The 20,417-nt window shown below is 46.1% G+C and overlaps 1 protein-coding gene across 1 annotated transcript in view; it reads left to right on the plus strand.

Moving 5' to 3' along the window:
• The window catches only part of LOC308139131 (protein turtle homolog B-like), a gene marked incomplete at both ends in the record, with an annotated part of 219,201 nt that overhangs the window by 145,357 nt on the left and 53,427 nt on the right, over nt 1-20,417 (plus strand). Inside the window, 2 exons of the mRNA XM_080508476.1 lie at nt 9,481-9,707; nt 10,650-10,734. Coding sequence (XP_080364602.1) covers nt 9,481-9,707; nt 10,650-10,734 — 312 coding nt within the window. The remainder of the gene's footprint in view (nt 1-9,480; nt 9,708-10,649; nt 10,735-20,417) is intronic.

Consider the following 20,417-nt stretch of genomic DNA (forward strand, 5'->3'; position numbering starts at 1 on the left):
AATAGACAGACAAAGTATCTGACAAAGCATTATCCATCATACACTTTAATGGTCAAAGATTGAAATGTAAACTTGGAAAAATTAGTTTTTCAGTGACTTTAAACAAGCTTTTAAAGCGATTGTAATAACAGAAACTTGGCTAACGAAACTCACTAACTACTAATTAGTACACACCAAAGACTACAACATGTTTTATATAAATTGAAGTAGAAAAAGGAGGGGTATCTTGATATAACTCTAGTATGTAAAGTTGTTGAACAGAAAACCGTAAATGTACCTAACTTGATGGAAGTGCTTACTAGAGAAATCATAAATGACATGGGCAAAAATATATTAATTGATTATATAAACCACCTTACTTTTTTACAGATAGGATCATTGAAATGTATGAGGATGTCAACAAATCATTCATTCTGTGTGGCGATTTCAACCTAGATCTGGAAAACACTGCAGCAACAAATGAGTTTAAGAAGTATATGGAAATTGCTGGTCTGAGTCCCATCCATCCATCCATCCATCCATCCATCCATCCATCCATCCATCCATTGTCCGCCGCTTATCCGGGTCCGGGTCGCGGGGGCAGAAGTCTAAGGAGGGAGCCCAGACTTCCCTCGCCCCAGACAAGTCTTCCAGCTCTTACGGTGGCACCCCAAGGTGTTCACAGACCAGCTGAGAGACATAGTCCCTCCAGTGTGTCCTAGAATTGCCCCGAGGCCTCCTACTGGAGGGACATGCCTGGAACACCTCCCTAGGGAGGCGTCCGCGGGGGGCATCCGAAACAGGTGCCTGAGCCTCCTCAGCTGGCTCCTCTGGATGTGGAGGATGTGTTGTCTATCTCTAAGGGTGACTGAGCTCCTCACCCTATCTCTAAGGGTGAGGAGCTCCTCCCCTATCTCTGAGGGTGACTGAGCTCCTCACCCTAGCTCTAAGGGTGACTGAGCTCCTCCCCTATCTCTAAGGGTGACTGAGCTCCTCACCCTAGCTCTAAGGGTGACTGAGCTCCTCACCCTATCTCTAAGGGTGACTGAGCTCCTCACCCTATCTCTAAGGGTGACTGAGCTCCTCCCCTATCTCTAAGGGTGACTGAGCTCCTCACCCTATCTCTAAGGGTGACTGAGCTCCTCACCCTATCTCTAAGGGTGACTGAGCTCCTCACCCTATCTCTAAGGGTGACTGAGCTCCTCACCCTATCTCTAAGGGTGACTGAGCTCCTCCCCTATCTCTAAGGGTGACTGAGCTCCTCACCCTAGCTCTAAGGGTGACTGAGCTCCTCACCCTATCTCTAAGGGTGACTGAGCTCCTCCCCTATCTCTAAGGGTGACTGAGCTCCTCCCCCTATCTCTAAGGGTGACTGAGCTCTTCACCCTAGCTCTAAGGGTGACTGAGCTCCTCACCCTCGCTCTAAGGGTGACTGAGCTCCTCCCCCTATCTCTAAGGGTGACTGAGCTCCTCACCCTATCTCTAAGGGTGACTGAGCTCCTCACCCTATCTCTAAGGGTGACTGAGCTCCTCACCCTATCTCTAAGGGTACGCCCAGCCACCCTACGGAGGAAGCTCATTTCATCCGCTTGTATCCGGGATCTGGTTCTTTCGGTCATGACCCATAGTTCATGACCATAGGTGAGGGTAGGAATGAAGATCAACCAGTAAATCGAGAGCTTCGTCCTTTGGCTCAGCTCCTTCTTCACCACGACGGACCGATACAACGACCGCATAACTGTGGACAGTGCACCAATCCGCCTGTCGATCCCACACTCCATTTTCCCTCACTCATGAACAACACCCCAAGATACTTGAACTCCTCTCTCTTTTTTTTTTTTATTAAAAAAACATTTTAAAATACAACACGGTCATTCCTTGGTGCTTTTAACAGAGAAAATAGAAAAGCCCAACATTTCCACACGAGCAAGCAGGTTTATTTGTGACTGTGGAAAGGAAAAACTCCCTCTAACAGGGAGAAACCTTTGTAGAAACCAAACTCAGAGGTGGAGGCATTCTGCTGACTGGTTGGGGTGAAAGGATAGAGGAGAGGAGAGGAGAGGAAAGGCAGAGAGATAGACTGCGTGGGAAGATACATACAATACATTTGTTAGTGATATACATATATATATATATTTTTTTTTTATTCTTATTATTTATTTTTTACAGTAATCACACTGATCCAAATATTTTCCAACTGTTATGAGATTAACCCAGCCTCGGTGGACGCAGTCGGATGCCTTCTCCAGATCCACAAAACACATGTGGACTGGTTGGGAAAACTCCCATGAACCCTCGAGCACTCGGTTACTGAGTCCATTGATCTCCTGAAGGTTCCACAGAGCTGAGTCCATTGACAGAGAATGGTTTGTTCAGGAGTTGGTGACTTCCTGGCAGGCGAGGCTGTGTAGCAGTGAACAGAGCAGGTTTCAGGCTGGCAGGAGTGAAGAGTGAATCAACAAATGATCACGAGGAGTGACACTGACTGCAGGTTCAGTAGAGGAGCACATCACCAGCTGGCTTGCCAACACACACACACACACACACACACACACACACACACACACACACACACACACACACACACACACACACACACACACACACACACACACACACACACACACACACACACACACACACACACACACACGCACACACAGTGGCCAGCTCAGTGTTTGCCCTCTCTATCCTAGTTTTCTTTCTTCATTCCTGGCTGTATTAAAGATGAGAGTATTTCACCTCATGGCACCGACTGCAGTCTAACTTGACTGCCAGCTGTTCTCAGTTCCCAATGTTGTAATGGTGCTCTGTTGGAGAGAGACGATGCAAAAAGAAGATGAAGAGGTGAAGTTTGCGGTCGGAGGCCGAGCGCCGAGAAGGGACTGTTCCCACTCCAGAATCCGAGGCTTCCGCCGACACTACGAAGTGGAGACGAGGGCCGGGTTGGATCACGATCGGCGCAGAGGTGAATCGGTGGAGACTCTGGAAGGCGTGGGAGGCTTCAGAGTTCCAGACAAACGGACGAGAGGTACAGGTGAGTGTGGTGAGGGGGGGCCACCATTTTACTGTAGTCCTGGATAAAACAGCCGTAGAAATCGGAAAATCTCAGGAATCGCTGGAGTTGCTTCCGAGTCTCCTGAAGTGGCCAGTCCTGGACCACTGTGAGCTTCCTTGGATCCATCCTGTTCTCCTCTTCAGAGATGATGTAGCCCAGGAAGGATACCGTAGACTGACGGAACTCAATTTTCTCCACATTTACATACAGGCAGTTCTTCTAAAAGGCATTCTAAGACCTGGTGAACGTGCAGGATGTTCTCTGGATTACATGAGTATATCAGGATGTCGGCCAGATAAACACGAAGTGATGGATCATGTCTCTTAGTACATCATTCAAAAGGGATTGAAAGATGGCAGGAGCACTGGAGAGTCCCAATTTAGTGAAGATCGCAGCTCCATGGAAGGGAGAGACGGCAGAGCCAAACAGGCAAGGGATACCGGTTCTTAACACTACTGTCATAAAAGCCCCATTTCCACTGCACAAAAAGAGCAGGGATAGACTGTGTTCTTTGTTTTGTGTCGTTTCGTTTTTGCTATTGTAATCGTTGTTGTTGTTTTGCTTTTTGTTGTTTGTTTTTTTTACCTACCTGCTAATTTATACTCTTGCTAGAAAATCATGTTACTGTCTAGATCAGGGGTACTCAAATACAAATCTTCAAGGGCCACAAAGATATTTTTCAGTGACTCAAAGGCCCATTTATTGAGGTCGGTACTGTACTGAAATATTCAAAAGATGTCCTTTTTATTCAAAACAATAACAACTGCAGTTAAATAAAATATAATTTCCATTTTGACTAAATTAAAATAAATATTTGAATAAAACAAGAAATGACACCTGTCATGGGACCAAAAAAAAGGAGTCAAAGTGTAACGAAAAACTATTTTACATCCTTCCTGTCAGTATGAAACACTGCTTAATGGGAGAAATGGCATCTTGTGTCTTTTGCCAGTTTTTGGAACTTTGGCTCAAATGGTGTGATGGCCAGGTTCATTGGTAAGTGCACTGTGGTACTGGTTCTTCACCACATTCATTGTTGAGAACGCACATTCGCAGCAGTAGGTTGATGCGAACATCGTCAGAATGTGAAGTGCCATCTTCTGCAGCAAAGGGAAACTAGCTGCAGTTACCATCTTCGTCCAGAAGGTGATAACGTCACACTGAGTCTTTCAGTGCAATGTTTTCCTCCAGGTCAATTAGCTCACTTTGCAGTGAAGCAGCTGTGGCCCATGGAAAGATTTGTTGTGCTTCTGAAGTGAACTCTCTCAGATTTCTGACCAAAAATGGATTGTCAATGCAAAGAAGGACTTGTTTTCCCAATATGAAGTCATCAAAGCGTGTCTCGAAGTTTTCAATCAGCTTCTCCACAAATTGAACATGTTGCTGATGAGCTGCTTTGTCTTTGGTCTGTTCCAACAGTTTGGGGAAATGAAGCAATTCCTCCTATAGGTAAAAATGAAAAAGGTACAATCAATTAAAAAAAGGGCATGAAGTTTAAAAAAAAGAAAAGAAGTAAAACCCAGATAATGTGTGTGGTAGAAAATGTTAAACAGCCTACCTGTAGGTAAGTAAGTAAGTAAGTAAGTAAAACTTTATTTATAGAGCGCCTTTCTCAGACCGAGGTCACAAAGCGCTTTACATTTTTAGTAAAAAATAAAAGATAAAATAAAACAGGAATAAAATGCAAATACAGATTTAAAAGGCCAAGACAACACATTGATATACATAACATCCCTAAAAGGACTAAGCGAAAGCCCGAAGAAATAAATAGGTCTTTAGTTGACCCTTAAAGGAATCAACAGACTCCAGAGAACGCAGAGAGAGTGGGAGATCGTTCCAAAGTTTAGGAGCAACAGCCTGGAAGGACCTGTCTCCTCTGGTCTTGAACAGAGTGCGCGGAACCATCAAGAGGTTTTGATCCACAGACCTCAGAGCCCTGGCTGGGGCGTAAGGCTGGATCAGGTCTCTAATATAAGAAGGAGCCTGACCATGCACTAGGTCACTCTTGAAGACTTCCAGTTTCCTTTGGAAAGCCCGCACTGCTGCGATCAGGTCACACACTGTGTTGTTCTTCCCTTGGAGCTTCAGATTTAGGTTCTTCAGGTGAGATGTTATGTCAGTCAAAAATGCCACAGCTTCCATCTTTTCTGGACTTTGCAGGAAGTCTGTGAACAGTTTTGCTTTAGCACTCTTTTGCTCTGCCATAAACACTTGTAGTTCATTCCTGATGGCCCAAAAACGCTCCAGGACCTTGCCTTTGCTCAGCCATCTGACGTTGTTGTGCAGGAGCAAATCATCAAAGGCAGCATTGACCTCTGTCAGGAACGAGCGCAGCAAACGATGCTGCAGTGCAGATGATGCTCTCAAGAAGCTTATGAGTTTCATCATTGTCACCATGATTTCAGAGTAGATTTCCCCAAGACTTGCACAAAGGACGGACTGGTGAATTATGCAGTGATAAGATATCAGGTGAACCAGTCCTTTCTCTCTGCCCATCATAGATGGAGCTCCATCAGTAGCAACTGACACAACTTTCTTCACATCAATTTCGTTTTCATTCAGCATTTGCAGTATTGCCTTGTAAATGTCTTCACCTCTTGTCTGTCCACAGAGGTTTACCATGCCCAACACATCTTCAACAAACTCCCTTCTTGACTCATCATAATATCTCACGAAGACCATCAGCTGTGCATTATCAGTGGTATCAGTGGATTCATCCACAGCTAGGGAAATGCACTCTGCATTTTTGATTCCATCACACAGCTGCTTAACTAGATCACCTGCCAGTACTTCAGTACGTCTGCTTGCTGTGGAATCTGAGAGGGGGACTTGCTTAATTTTAGCTTTAATTTCTTCTTTTTGTTTGCCTTCAAACATTGTGTCCATCACTTCAGTCATGCATTCTCTTAATATTTCTGCATCTGAGAATGGCTTCTTGTGTTTGCCCAAAATCCAAGCCACTCTAAGTGAGGCTTCTGTTGCTTTTTGTTGTTGTGTCATAGATGTGACAAGAATCCTGCTTGCAGCTTGATATGATGATTTTAGCGCATTTATTTTTGTTGTTCTTACCTCTGAATTTTGAGGATATGTTTCTTCAAAATGTGTGTGCTTTGCCTCATAATGCCGTTTCAAATTGGAAATCTTCATCACAGCGATAATCTCCTGGCATATTAAGCACATGGGTCTTGTGCTGGTTGGAGGGAGAATGAATGCACATTTTTCAGTCCATTCTTCTTTGAATTGGCGATTTTCACTGTCCACCTTTCTTTTGGCAGAGAACTTGGAACACGCCATTTTCATGCAATCTTTTTTTTGTTTTTTCCTCTGTGGCTCCTTCTCTGGCAAAGTGGCAATATGAGGACGCCTTCAAAAACGAAAGTGAAACTTAAAAATGCGCTCGCAGCGCCACCCAGTAGAAGGCTGTGTATGTATCGTTGGCATGGAGACAAGTCCCGATATACACGTGTTGACCCAACCAAAACACGTACTGAAGGAATAACAGTTCGGGGGCCACAAATAGGTGGCTGGCGGGCCGGATGCGGCCCGGAGGCCGCCTATTGAGTACCGCTGGTCTAGATAGTACTGCTCAGGCTGGTTTAATCTCATAACAGTTGGAAAATGTTTGGATCAGTGTGATTACGGTTAAAAAAAAAAAAAAAAAAAATATATATATATGTAACACTGACAAGGGTATTGTATGCATCTCCCCATCCAGTATATCTCTCTGCCTTCCCTCTCCTTTCCTCTCCTCTCCTCTCCTCTATCCTCTCACCCCAACCAGTCAGCAGAATGCCTCCACCTCTGACTCTGGTTTCTACAAAGGTTTCTCCCTGTTAGAGGGAGTTTTTTCTTTCCACAGTCACAAATAAACCTGCTTGCTCTTGTGGATATGTTGGGTTTTTCTATTTTCTCTGTTAAAAACCCCTAGGAATGACTCGCGTTGTATTTTTTTAATAAAAACAAAAACAAATGTGTATGTATATATATATATATTTCAAAAACATTGAATCTCAATCAATTCTGAGGCTGTTCTGTAAATACTTTTCAAATAAACAATAAATAAAGCAACTTCTGATCAATCCATATCAATTTCAGACTTAAAATAATGTATCCAGTATCAATCGAACCACGCCCACTTCCGGTATATACCCCGCCCACTCCGAGTACGGATATGGGTACATATCATTTAGATGGTTGAGCAGATACAGATAGTGGTGGACTCGCTCATCCCTAATACAAACCGAAATAGAGGGGATCTGAAGAATTCCTGAGGAATACTGGGAAGAGAGCAACATTCACTGTATAGACCCGTTTCCACTGCATAAAAAGTGCTGGAATGGACCGGTATAGTCCGTTACGGCTCGCGTTTCCACCGCAGGAATTTGTGATTTTCCGGAAACAACCGCTCCAAAGGCGGTGGCTTTTCTGCTACCCCTCTGTCGGGGTACCCGGGAGCATGGAACGGGTCTGAGTTTGAGGAGCTGATTGGTCAGTGATTTACTACACGCCCTCTATTTTAATATGTCGGCTGGATGAATCCTCTGTTGTTGCTTTGCACTGGTGGTTTTTTTTGCTCCTTTTCTTTTCTTTGCTACTCAACTTTCATGTTGGTCATGAAAGAGCGGATGTGAGGCAGGGGGAGACCGGGGCTTGGGACTTTGCATCGCGTCGGGGCTTTCTGTTTGCAGCATAGCGTCAGTGCGCCAGGTCTGTCTTTGCATCGCGTCTGTGGTTTCTCTTCAACCGCGATGCAGAGGCGGTCAGTGTTCTGTTCAACCATCTTCCCGTCTTGTGGAACCAGATCCCAGTTTCAGTGAGGGGAGCTGAAACAGTCTCTTCTTTTAAGGCCAGACTCAAAACTTTTCTATTCACTAAAGCTTACAGTTAGGGCTGCTTCAACGCACCCCCTCCCCGCATCTCTCTCTCTCTCTCTCTTCCCGATTCCTCAATGGTTTTAATGTTGTTGTTTTTTTCCTGACAAAATACGAATATTTGAGAGGCTGTATCTGGCAGCATGAATCACTGATTGATGATAACTAAACAGCTGTTACTCAGCCAACGAGCACATTTTTTTTTTTTAAAGAAAAAAGAAAAATGCTATGGCGCATGTCGCCCCAATTAATAGCCAAAGTATGACATATCTAAATGTATTGATAATGACTTCTTACCATCGGCACCAGTACTTGTATCTGCAGGTTACTGGCAGGTTTTGAACTAATACAACTAGTTGGTATTGACAGGTTACTGACAGGTTATGAGCTAATAAAACTAGTTGACAGAGTCCAGGTGTGTTTCAGTAAAGTGAGCAGGTTTTATCTACCAGATGTTTCTTCAGGTGAGACATCATGTCCCTGGACGTTCACAGCATTTTCACTGCTGGGAGGCGTCACTAGCATTGTAAAGAGACTGGTTAAGAGACTTCTCCGACTTCTCTTCTCTGCAGTATCCATGGCAACGCGTCAGTGCCGGCCAGCCTGAAAGCGTCAGGAAGTGTCGCAATGCCCACGGACGGCGCATGTGACAGCTGCATTTCTGTTTATTCCATCTGATTTTCTATTGTATTCCTGCTCAGTAATCCCAGTTTTTATCCAATATACCTGTAACGAAATTACACATTTTGTTTATATACTGTAACAGATTACAATTACATTTTTTGTATCCTAATTACGTAATGCCATTACATGTAATCTGTTACTACCCATCCCTCTATATACAATGTGACAATAATCACCACAATAACACCACAACAACACCACCAGTTCTGAGACAGAGCTCTCACAAATCAAACACAAACGCAACACAGCTGCTGTCAGGCCGAGTCCCTTTTCCTCCACATCTCCAAAGGAAGGCAAAGACTGCACTTTTTGGCTCCTGGCAGATGAAGGGAGGGGCTAGTAGAGCTGCTGTGAAACAAACAGGACTCACACACAGAGATATGAACCAAAACAAAAACACAGGAGTACACAAAACAGAACTGAAACATACAGCCAGGGCCATAAAAGAGGTGTGGCATGCTAAAACATGGTGAGGAGTTGGCGAAACGAGTCGTGGCAATGCGTTGGTGAGGAGAGGTGAGGTGTGGCATGGTGTTGGTGAGGTGAGGCGAGGTGAAGTGTAGCAGAACATTAGTGAGGAGAGGTGTGGCGAGGAATGGCATGATGAAGCGTGGTGAGGAGAGGCGTGACTACCATTGGTTGACCAATGTTGTAAAGTTGTCAGTGAACAAACTGAAGGTCCAAAAGGACATGAACATGATATGGACATTCTATTTACATAATGACTTAAACAAGGACATGTGTCAACCGGCTGCAGCAAGTCATGTGACCAAAGAAGAAGAGTGTTGATGTGCTGCCAGCAGCTCCGTCACTCAGCCTGGTCCAGATGTATCTACATGTGGGTTGCTTCCTAACACAGGCTTTCCTCACCCTCATGCTGTCTTGCAGTAATTCCTCTAAGTTCCCCTGAACCACCGGTGCTGCTTACCCCACCACGGTGCCTCACAGCCAATCGCACGGCACAGGGCGTCCTGCTCACCTGGATCCCGCCTGCCAATCACACGGCACCAATCCAGCATTACATCATGGAATTCCGCCTGGCAGAGCGTTGGGAGGTCCTGGATACCTGCGTTCCTGCTGGGGAGACGGAGCTGCTGGCCCGGGACCTCATCCAGGTGAGACGGTTTACTGAGGACTGTGAACAGGACCTGGAACAGTGAAGGGGACAAGTGCTGGGGCAGGGATGGGGGGCAAGGCCCAGTGGTGGGTGCAGAGGTAAGGCTGGAGCTTGGGCTGGGCTCAGGGTGGGTACAAAGGTGGGAACTGTGGCAAGGCCCAGTGGCAGGGGCAGAGGTGAGAATGGAGGCTGCAGCGAGGGCTGGGGTGAGCACGTGGACAAAGGCGAGGGTGGGGACAGGGGCAAGGCTCGGTGGCGGGGGCAGAGGTGGGGATGGATGCTGGAACTATGACTGGGGCGAGGGTGGGGATGACGGCTGGGGCAAGGGTGGTGATGGAGCGGGGTCTGGGGAGAGGGTTTGGGGCTGGCTCTCGGGCAAGGGTGGGGGTTGGGGCGAGAGCTAGGGTGAGGGTGGGGACAACGTCGAGGACTGGCGTGAGGATGGGGCGGGGGCTGCGGAGAGGGATCGGTTGAGGGTGGGGGTGGGGTCTGGGGTAAGTGTGGGTTCAGGGACGGGGCTGGGGCAAGGGCTGAGGTGGGGGGGGGGGGTGCGAGGGCATCGCCGGGGGCAGTGTGAGGGCGGTGGCAGGAGTGGTGGCTTCACCTCCCCCATAAGCACCTCCATTTCACTCACCGTGAAATTTCGTTTCATCTTCTGTGCCAAGATGGAGAGTACAATGCCGTGGCTCAACAGAATGAAAGAGACGTGGGAATCTTCGCAGTGATCATGGTGGTAGAATGTGTGTAGAGGAAGGATGTGACCTGTACAACCTACAAGGTGGTCTGTGATCCTTAAACGGCAGCCAAAATTTGATTTGTACATATTAAAAACAATTTTTGGTTTGGATCAGAGTTCTTCATCTCTTTTGTCCAGAAGAATTACAGCGTAGTTTGATCCAGACTGCACTCCTTCATCCTGGGATTCTCTTTCTCTTTCTAGGAAGCTTGGTACGAATTCCGCGTCACAGCCGTCATGGATGACATGATCAGCGAGCCAAGTAACGTCGTGGGAGTGTCCAGCACAGGTGAGCCTCTCAGGTGCAGAACCCCTCCCCCCAGTGCTGGGAATCAAACCCATCATCTCCAGCTGCACCACTGCTCCCCTCTCACCTCTCTCATCTCTCTCACCTCTCTCACCTCTTGACTCTTCCTGGCTTAACCTGCTCCCTGTGAGCATGAGGAAGAGCATGGCGTCCTGGCTCAGCCTGCTCCCTGTGAGGAAGAGCATGGCGTCCTGGCTCAGCCTGCTCCCTGTGAGGAAGAGCATGGCGTCCTGGCTCAGCCTGCTCCCTGTGAGGAAGAGCATGGCGTCCTGGCTCAGCCTGCTCCCTGTGAGGAAGAGCATGGCGTCCTGGCTCAATTTGCTTCGTCTGATCGCACTGAGCTCCTCCAGCCAAAACACTATTTGCAGGCTGAAGTTCAAACCCTCGGAATGTGACTCCCCCTACAGTGCTCACATCCTTAGGCTGTTGGCGGGTATTTATGGAGAATATTTTCCCAGGAAATGATTGGGGTTTTGACATGCACTGGTGACACCTGCTGGCATAGCTGAGGTACTGCATCATCAAAGTCCTCAGCTCCTCTCTTTATAAGACTCTTCCCTGTGCATGCTGGTAAATCTGACACAACCTGTTAGCATTCACATTTCCCTGTTTAATCCAGACCAGAGTCTCTTCAGGGACTTTCTGGGAATGTGTGCTTCCTTTGGGCATCTCAAGCATTCTCTGAACTCTAAACCAGATCTAAAAGCGGAGTTGAGAGGAGTAAGTAGTGAAGAAGGTGGTCCTCTCCTCTCCCCTCTCTGGATCAGTTTCCTGCTCAACTCTCCCACTGCTATTATTATTATTATTATTATATATATATATATTTTTTTTTGTAAAGTTTCAACACAACAGTGAATATGATTCAGCACCTATGTCAAAAACTACACTTACCAAACAGACATGTGACGCCTCCATTTCTCATAAGGCATTTTTTTGTAAATGACGGACAAGCCTGCAATAGCAGTCCATTAACCCAAACGTGATGAGACAATCAAAGGTTATATAATTATATTCACTTGTGCTGTAACTTAGAATTTGCTGTTGAAGTAGAATTCATGGTAAGGCGACTATATTGCTGTGCATAATGTTGCACAGTGTTTGATGAAGTGCTCAGTGAGGGTATTTAATGAATTATTGATTATCTGTTCATAATGCACCTCTGATACCCTATCCACATGCATGTGACAAAGTCATACTCCACCTCCATGCATTTTGTCACATAACACAATTGAAATCGTCAAGGTACATGAGGGGGTCTTTTTTTTTTTTTGGCGTGTAAGGCACCATCCAAATAAATCATGCAGTCAGGGGATTACATTCTACTCCAAAAGGCTAATAACATGATCACTGACCTTAAAGAGGATATTCGACGGCTCTCCAGGGAACTGGAGAAGAAGGACGCCATGTTGTAGCTTCATAGCGGTAGCCGCAGACCAGTCCAAACAGCTTGCCTTGTTCAACGCCACTATCCAGGACCTTCAGGACACAGTTGCGTGGGCTCTTGCCATCTGTCCTCACTGTTCTTCCTCCTGCTCGAATCCCAGCAATCAGCCACCATGGTCGGAGGTGGTAATCCGTGGTTGAAAGGGATGCTGCGGTGCAGCAGCCTCATATCCTGGACTCAGCCTGTCTAACTTTTATGCTTCACTGGTTGGTGACATCCCACCTCACCCAGCTGCTGCTGCTGCTGCTGCTGCTGCGACTGCAGCCCCCGCACCTTCCCACCTGGACCTCCCTCCTCCTGCAGCTTCCCACCTGGGTCTCCCTCCTCCTGCAGCTTCCCACCTGGGTCTCCCTCCTCCTGCAGCTTCCCACCTGGGTCCCACCTGGGTCTCCCTCCTCCTGCAGCTTCCCACCTGGACCTCCCTCCTCCTGCAGCTTCCCACCTGGACCTCCCTCCTCCTGCACCTTCCCACCTGGGTCTCCCTCCTCCTGGAGCTTCCCACCTGGGTCTCCCTCCTCCTGCACCTTCCCACCTGGGTCTCCCTCCTCCTGCACCTTCCCACCTGGGTCTCCCTCCTCCTGGAGCTTCCCACCTGGGTCTCCCTCCTCCTGGAGCTTCCCACCTGGGTCTCCCTCCTCCTGCACCTTCCCACCTGGGTCTCCCTCCTCCTGGAGCTTCCCACCTGGGTCTCCCTCCTCCTGGAGCTTCCCACCTGGGTCTCCCTCCTCCTGGAGCTTCCCACCTGGGTCTCCCTCCTCCTGCAGCTTCCCACCTGGGTCTCCCTCCTCCTGGAGCTTCCCACCTGGATCGCCATCCTCCTCCGCCCCAAAAGCCGCATCTTCTTCATCGTCGGAGGGCTACAGCACTTGAGCGGCTTCCCCCTCCCCTGGACAGCCAGACCAGCGACTCTCTTCCCGTCAGAAGACCACCGCTTCTCGTCGCAGACTCCTGCAGGAAGCCATGTCGAGACACCGCTCCACTCCTGTTCGCCGGCATCACTTCACAGAGCCAGCCTACCTGGTCATCTCCTCATCTTCATCCACCACCTGCTTCTCGTCCGCTTTTCTCTCCAACAACATTAATAATACGAGATTCCTTCACCTGAAACATCCACTTCTTCAACGCGATCACACATTGTCTTCCTGCAGCAACTGCTCCCATAATCCTCAGTAAGATTCCGGAGCTTTTACAAGCACTTCCACCGTCCGTCCACCGAGTTGTAGTCCATGTAGGTAGTAATGATACGGCCTGTCGGCAATCCGAAGTGATGAAGAAGGACTTTAATGAGCTTTTTAACTAACTGTGGAAAGTCTCTCTTTATCTCCGGTCCCATTCCCACACTTGGCCGAGGTGCAGCTCGCTTCAGCATAATTTGAAGCCTGAACATGTTTCTTACTTCCGCCTGCAGAAGCCACAATGTAGATTTCATTGATAAGTTAAAACAACTTATTCTGGAACCGTCCCTCTTTCTTCCGTCCTTACGGACTTTATCCCAGTATATTCGGGAGCGAAATATTAGCTGCTAATATCCTACATAAAGTACACTCGTCCTCTCGAGACTGACTGTTTACATCCCACGGACACACCCCCAGTGTCTTTCCTCGTGGACTCCTCAGGCTGCTGTTGGCAGCACCGGCACCCCTACTGTTGTCCTCTGTCAATTACATCCTCACCATCTGTGTTCTCAAAACTAAAGTCTCTTCCTGCCGTCTCCTCACCCTCTAGCATCCAAATTTTTCATGTGGAGACTGTTTTTGTTCCACCACCATTTTACCAAAGACGAGATGAATCCTACAGGAGAGGAGTTAAACATAGGAATCTGATAAAAATCAAAACTGTTCTTATCGGTAAACAAAATGCCACAACAATCAAATGTGAACTGTAAAATATGCATTCACTATCATCTAAATCTTTACTTGTAAGTGATTTAATAATGGATCACAAATTTGGTTTATTGACCCTCACTGAAACCTGGTTAAAAACAGATTAATATTTCAGCCTTAATGAAGCAACTCCTACCACTCATGTTAATCACCATATTCCTCGAGAAACTGGACGAGGAGGAGGAGGAGCATCTATTTATAACTCTTGTCTTCTTATCTCACTCTAAATCTGATGCATTCTGACTGGAAAACCCAGCAGACAGTTCTACTTGTCATAGTGTACCGTCCTGCTGGACCAAACTCTGAATTTCTGTCTGAATTATCAGACTTTCTCTCTACTTTAGTACTGAGCTCAGATAAAGTCATCATAGTGGGACACTTTAATATTCATGTAGATGTTGACAATGACAGCCTTAACATGGCATTTAGCTCATTACTGGACACAAGTGGATTTTCACAGAAGTTCATTCAAACCTGCTCATTCGCTTAATCACACACTTGATCTTGTCCTCACTTATGGTAGTGACATTGATCAATTAACGGTTTCTCCCCACAACCGTTTGTTGTCAGATCACATCCTTATATCATTCAAATTTACATTAATTTAACTGGCTTTATAGCCCCTGAAAATAAACTGAAATAAGAGAAAGAGATATCTGAAAGAGATATTTATCAGATAATGCTGTAACTAATTCAGGGAAGTTCTCCACCAATACTGACTTCAATACCATGTTTACCAGCAGCAAACAGCTGCCACACCTTCAGCCCTACTCAGGTTGACTTGGTTGTAGATGGACCAGCAGCAAACAGCTGCCACACCATCAGCCCTACTCAGGTTGACTTGGTTGTAGATGGAACAGCAGTAAACAGCTGCCACACCTTCAGCCCTACTCAGGTTGAGTGGTTGTAGATGGACCAGCAGTAAACAGCTGCCACACCATCAGCCCTACTCAGGTTGACTTGGTTGTAGAGGGAACAGCAGCCTTACTTCGCCCCACACTTGATTCTATTGCACCCTTGAAGATAAAAGCAACAAGTCAGAGGAGGATAGCTCCATGGTATAATGATAATCTGAGAACTCTAAAGAAATCGTCATGAAAATTGGAGAAGAAATGGTACTTAACTCAGTTAGAAGTATTTCGAAGAACCTGGATAGATAGTTTGTTAGTCTTTAAAAAAATCCCTTCATAAAACCTGAAATGCCATCTATTCCTCCTTAATATAAGAAAACCAGAACAATCCTAGATTTCTCTTCAATACTATAGCCAGACTAACAAAAAGTCACAGCTCTGTCGAACCTCATATCCCTTCAACTATGAGCAGTAATGACTTTGTAAATATCTTTAATGACAAAATTCTAACTATTAGGGTTAAAATTAAAGACTCACTCCCCAGTGCAGTCACAGATTGATCAACCACATCTTCAGATTTGGTAGCAGAGCTTGATTTCCAGTTATCAAGCTTCCACTCTATAGAAGTCCTTGAGTTATACTCAGTTGTGGCTTCACCTAAACCAACAACTTGCTTACTTGACCCAGTACCCACTAAACTGTGTAAAGATTTTTCCCTGTGATTAGTACATCAATACTAGATCAGATCAACTTATCTCTAATGACAGGTTATGTACCACAAGCCTTTAAGGTTGCTGTTAAACCTCTTCTTAAAAAACACACCCTTGACCCAGGTGTCTTAGGAAGTTACAGGCCAATATCCAACCATCCCTTTAATTCTAAAGTCTTAGAAAAAGTGGTCGCAAGTCAGTTTTGTGATCATTTAATCAAAAATTACTTATTTGAGTCTTTCCAGTCAGGCTTTAGAGCTCATCATAGCACAGAGACACTCTAGTCAAAGTTACTAATGATCTTCTCATGGCTTCAGACAAAGGACTGATCTCTGTTCTGGTCCTGTTAGATCTCAGTGCTGCTTTTGATACTATTGATCATAACATCCTATTACACATTACCGGGCTTAAAGGTAGAGCACTAAACTGGTTCCGATCATATTTATCAGACAGGTTCCATTTCACAATGGAACCTGTATAATTCCATGTTCACAATAACTCCTCAGTCCAGACTGAGGTTAAACACGGAGTTCCACAGGGTTCTGTCTTAGGTCCTATACTTTTTACTTTATACATGCTTCCTGTAGGGAATATTATATAAAAAAAAAAAAAACACTCTCCATTCACTTCCATTGTTATGCAGATGACACACAAATCAATTTATCTATGGAACCTAACAACAATAACCAACTTTCTAAACTAGAAGCTTGTCTTAAAGATATAAAGGATTGGATGAGCCATAATGTCCTGCTCCCGAACTCCGATAAAACTGAAATTATTATATTATCACTTTGACCTCCAGTACCAGTGTAAGGAACCTGGGAGTTATTTTTGAACAGGATTTATCTTTTAACTCACATTAAACAATTTTGCAGGACTGCCTTTTTCCACCGACGTAATATTTCCAAAATTAGAAACATGCTGACTCAGAGTGATGCAGAAAAACTAATCCATGCATTTATTACTTCGAGAGTAGACTGTTGTAACTCCCTATTATCAGGGTGTCCAAATAACTGGTTAAAAATTCTTCAATTAATTCAAAAACCTGCAGTGAGAGTCCTGACAAGGACCAGCATAAGAGGACCACATAAGGACCACTCCAATACTAACCTCTCTTCATTGGCTCCCTGTTAAATCAAGAATAGAATTTAAAATCTGTCTTCTAACTTGTAAAGCTCTAAACAACCAGGCTCCATCATATCTTAATGTCCTAGTGAAATGAAAATTCGACCTCCAAAACACTCTGGCTGTCGCTTCTAGGGACATTTTTATGCTAACTGGCCCAAGGGTAAAATGTTAAAACACGGCAATCTGCGAGAAAATAGCCGATAAACAGTTCTATTTTCACTGCTGGGCGGAGCTTCTGACAATAATAGAGTGACGTCACAAGTTGTGCACACGCCCAAGTTGTGTTTACATTATGGAGGATCAGAGTTTTGAGGACGAAGAGGCTGAATTTAACGATATTTCATCATCATTTCAAGCCCAGTGATTGATGAAGAAGACACAGAAGGTGGTTCTGCCATCGGTGACCCCGTCTGGAACATGTTGGAGGAAGCAGAAGATGCTTCGTCCTCCATTCGTCCTCGTCTCCTCGCCTCAGCAGTTTTCACCTTTGAGGCTTTGAGGCGTCCTGACATTTGGCAGAACGACCTGGCTTCGGGGATCATGTCGAAGCGCTTTTCCGACTGCACGGAATCACTGAAGATGAGTCCAGGTATTACTTGATCATCTACTAACCGCCCAAGCTAGCGGCTCCCGCTAGCCGCTCCCGCCGCCTGTGTTCCTTTTCTCCTCTCTCGGGTCTCTTCCAGGCTCAATCTTTCATCAAGGCTCATAAAACGCCAACTATAACTTCAAAACACTGTTAAAAATTGGATATTTAAGAGGGAAACAACGCAAGCCAATGTAAACACAACAGATCAAGATCTGCACAACTCTTGACGTCACGCTCACGAAGAAGGATTCCCCCGACTTCATCGGCTGGAGATTCAAAATTCAAATAACTTTGTTATGCAACAACAGTGGTGGGGCAGAGTCGGAGGAACCTTACAAGTTGATTGATTGATTGTTACTTTATTGTCATTGTACAGGTACAGGTACAGGTACAACGAAATTGCATTCACATAGAAAGTTTTGGGGAAAGAAGGACACATGAGGTGAGGAGAGGAGGGAAAAAGGCAGATTAAAGACTGTGTTCTGAGGAGCACAGTCTGTAATTGGGGAAAAAACCCACCTCGGGCACGTTTAGCATCAACACAGACAGGTTACAACATTTCTCCAGACAGCATTTGGGATACATGAAGGGAAGTTCTGCAGTCCGCCACTAGGAGAAGGTTTTTTCAGGCGCGATGCCTTCACCAGGCACGCAGCCGCCCTCTCCAGTGGCCTCTGCTGGTGGTTGGGGGTAGGGGCACAGCGAAAGCGGTGAATGTCCTGGCTTCCAGAGGCAAGAATGTCCGGGGAGGGAGGGTGGGAGGAGGGGTAGTAAGGGGTGAGGGGGTGGGGGCAGAGCCTTGATTCACACGCGCATCCAGGAGATATGAAGACAAAACACAGCTTTGGCAGCTGTGTGTCTGGGAGCCAAATCTTGATTATCTTTGTTTTCGTTCAGGCGCATCAGCTTTATCCGTCGACCTTGAGTGTCTCTGGTCTCACACTGCTGCTCCAATTGTGGCAGAATAATGATGATTAGCTTCCCTCCGAGCTCAAATATCCTCCAAGATCGATCCAATTTCACGTAAACGTTCAAGACTCGTGGCCTGCACGCGCTTGAGTTCGTTTAACATCTGAGTCTGAGTGTTCAAAGCTCGGCCCAGTCCTTCAGTGACGATAGGCAGCCTTCCCAATGCGGCGGCCCGCGTCTTCTCAACTTTTCGACAGATCAGAAAGCTGCCAGCTCCAATCAGCAGCATACCTGCTATCATGAATCCCAATATGTAGAGGTCCTCCACATCCTCCATGGAAAGAATGGCCAAACACAGTTGCCTCCAGGAACCCCAGGAATCCAGCATGTATCATGCTGCAAACGTCCCATCGGGACATGCGGGCTCTCCTTTGTCCAATCTTCGTGTCGTAAAAATTTGGTCGATCGCATTGAGAGACCAGCTGATCAATTCCATGGTTCCGGTTAGGTTCGGATGCGGGTCTGAAGATATTCTCTTGATAGATCAGACACAGGACAGTACAGTACAGGACGAAGCTGCAAGCGGGGAGGGCAAGTGGGAGAGGAGAGGAGAAAAAAAAGCGTCCGCCTTCGCTGAGAGCCGGAAGAAGAAGAGCCGGAAGAAGAAGTTGAACCCCAACTATCGTTTTTTGCAAAGTAGTGTTTTACATTTCACTAGGACTTTGAATAACTGTTTGTTCTGTATCTCCCCAGAAGAACACTTGATTCTCAGCATGCTGGCTTACTGGAGGTTCCTAGGTTTTCTAAAAGTAGAATGGGAGGCAGAGCCTTCAGCTCTCAAGCTGCCGTCTTGTCGAACCTAATGTCACAGGAAACGGACAGGACCCAAGTGCAGGACTCTTGAGGCAGGCTGAGTTCAATCAAGTCTTTTAGAGTCTTTTACTCTTAAAGGGAGATCCCCAGCCTAATCCCTGACACCTAATCCCATTTTCAGTTCAGGAGGCTGACACAGTCTCTACTTTTAAGGCTAGACATAAAACTTTTCTATTCACTAAAGTTACAGTTAGGGCTGCTTTAAAACAATCCATCCCCGCCTCTCTCTCTACCTCTCTCTCTACCTGAACCAGGGTCTGTTTGTTGCCGATTACTTGAATCAAGGTTTGTATCTCCCCACCTGATCTATCTATCTGTCTTCCCTGTCCTCTCCTCTCCTCTATCCTTTCACCCCAACCGGTCAGCAGAATGCCACTACCTCTGACTCTGGTTTCTGCAAAGGTTTCTTCCTGTTAGAGGGAGTTTTTTCTTTCCACAGTCACAAATAAACCTGCTTGCTCATGTGGATCTGTTGGGTTTTTCTCTTTTCTCTGTTAAAAACACCTAGGGATGACTGTGTTGTATTTGGTATTACATAAATGAAGTTGAATTGAATATCATGCAAAATTCACTTTCTCATGGTTTTCCTACAGTAATAATCGTGCCCATACCTGGGATGTCCCTCCAGAAGCGAAGAAATTCTGTCTTCTCGTTCTCTGGCTTATTTATTGTTTCTAAAGTGTGTGAGGGACAGAAAGCAAACTCTGTGTATCTCACCAAAGTTTTTAGCCAACCCCAATCCAGCTAGACCCTCCCTTTGCCCCGCCCACAAGCACCTGCCCCATGTGTGCTCTGTTATCTTCACCTGGTGACAGCTCGAATTATCAAATTTTCAACTGGCTGAAAATCAAGGACAAGCTGGATTTGGGGCAAAACGCCCTGAATACATTGTTTGTGGACCAACAGGAACCATGTGAAAGTGTTGAGAGGTTGTGTGATATGACTCCTTTAATAACATCGTGGATCTGTAGTGAAGTACCACTACTCCTGTTCCTCTGCATTGCGCAGCTGTTGGAGATGTTTCATCTGCCTGACAGCAGGGGGCTCAGTCCACTTTGTGTAGTGCGCTGATTGTAGGTTGGTGTATCTGTATATGGTGGGGAGTTGGTTAAGGGTTGCGTCCATTTAGCAGTGTAACATTTGGTGATTGTTGATTTGGGGTGCTTCAAACACCCTTTGGCCTTTTGGTTCAGCCCAGCCTGTCCTGGCCCTCCTGTGTCAGAGGACCTGAGAGAGGACTGAGTGTCTCCCAGCTTGCTCTGAGGCTGGAGAGGAATG

The sequence above is a fragment of the Blennius ocellaris genome (assembly GCF_963422515.1).
Source record: "Blennius ocellaris genome assembly, chromosome: 14".
NCBI lineage: Eukaryota > Metazoa > Chordata > Actinopteri > Blenniiformes > Blenniidae > Blennius > Blennius ocellaris.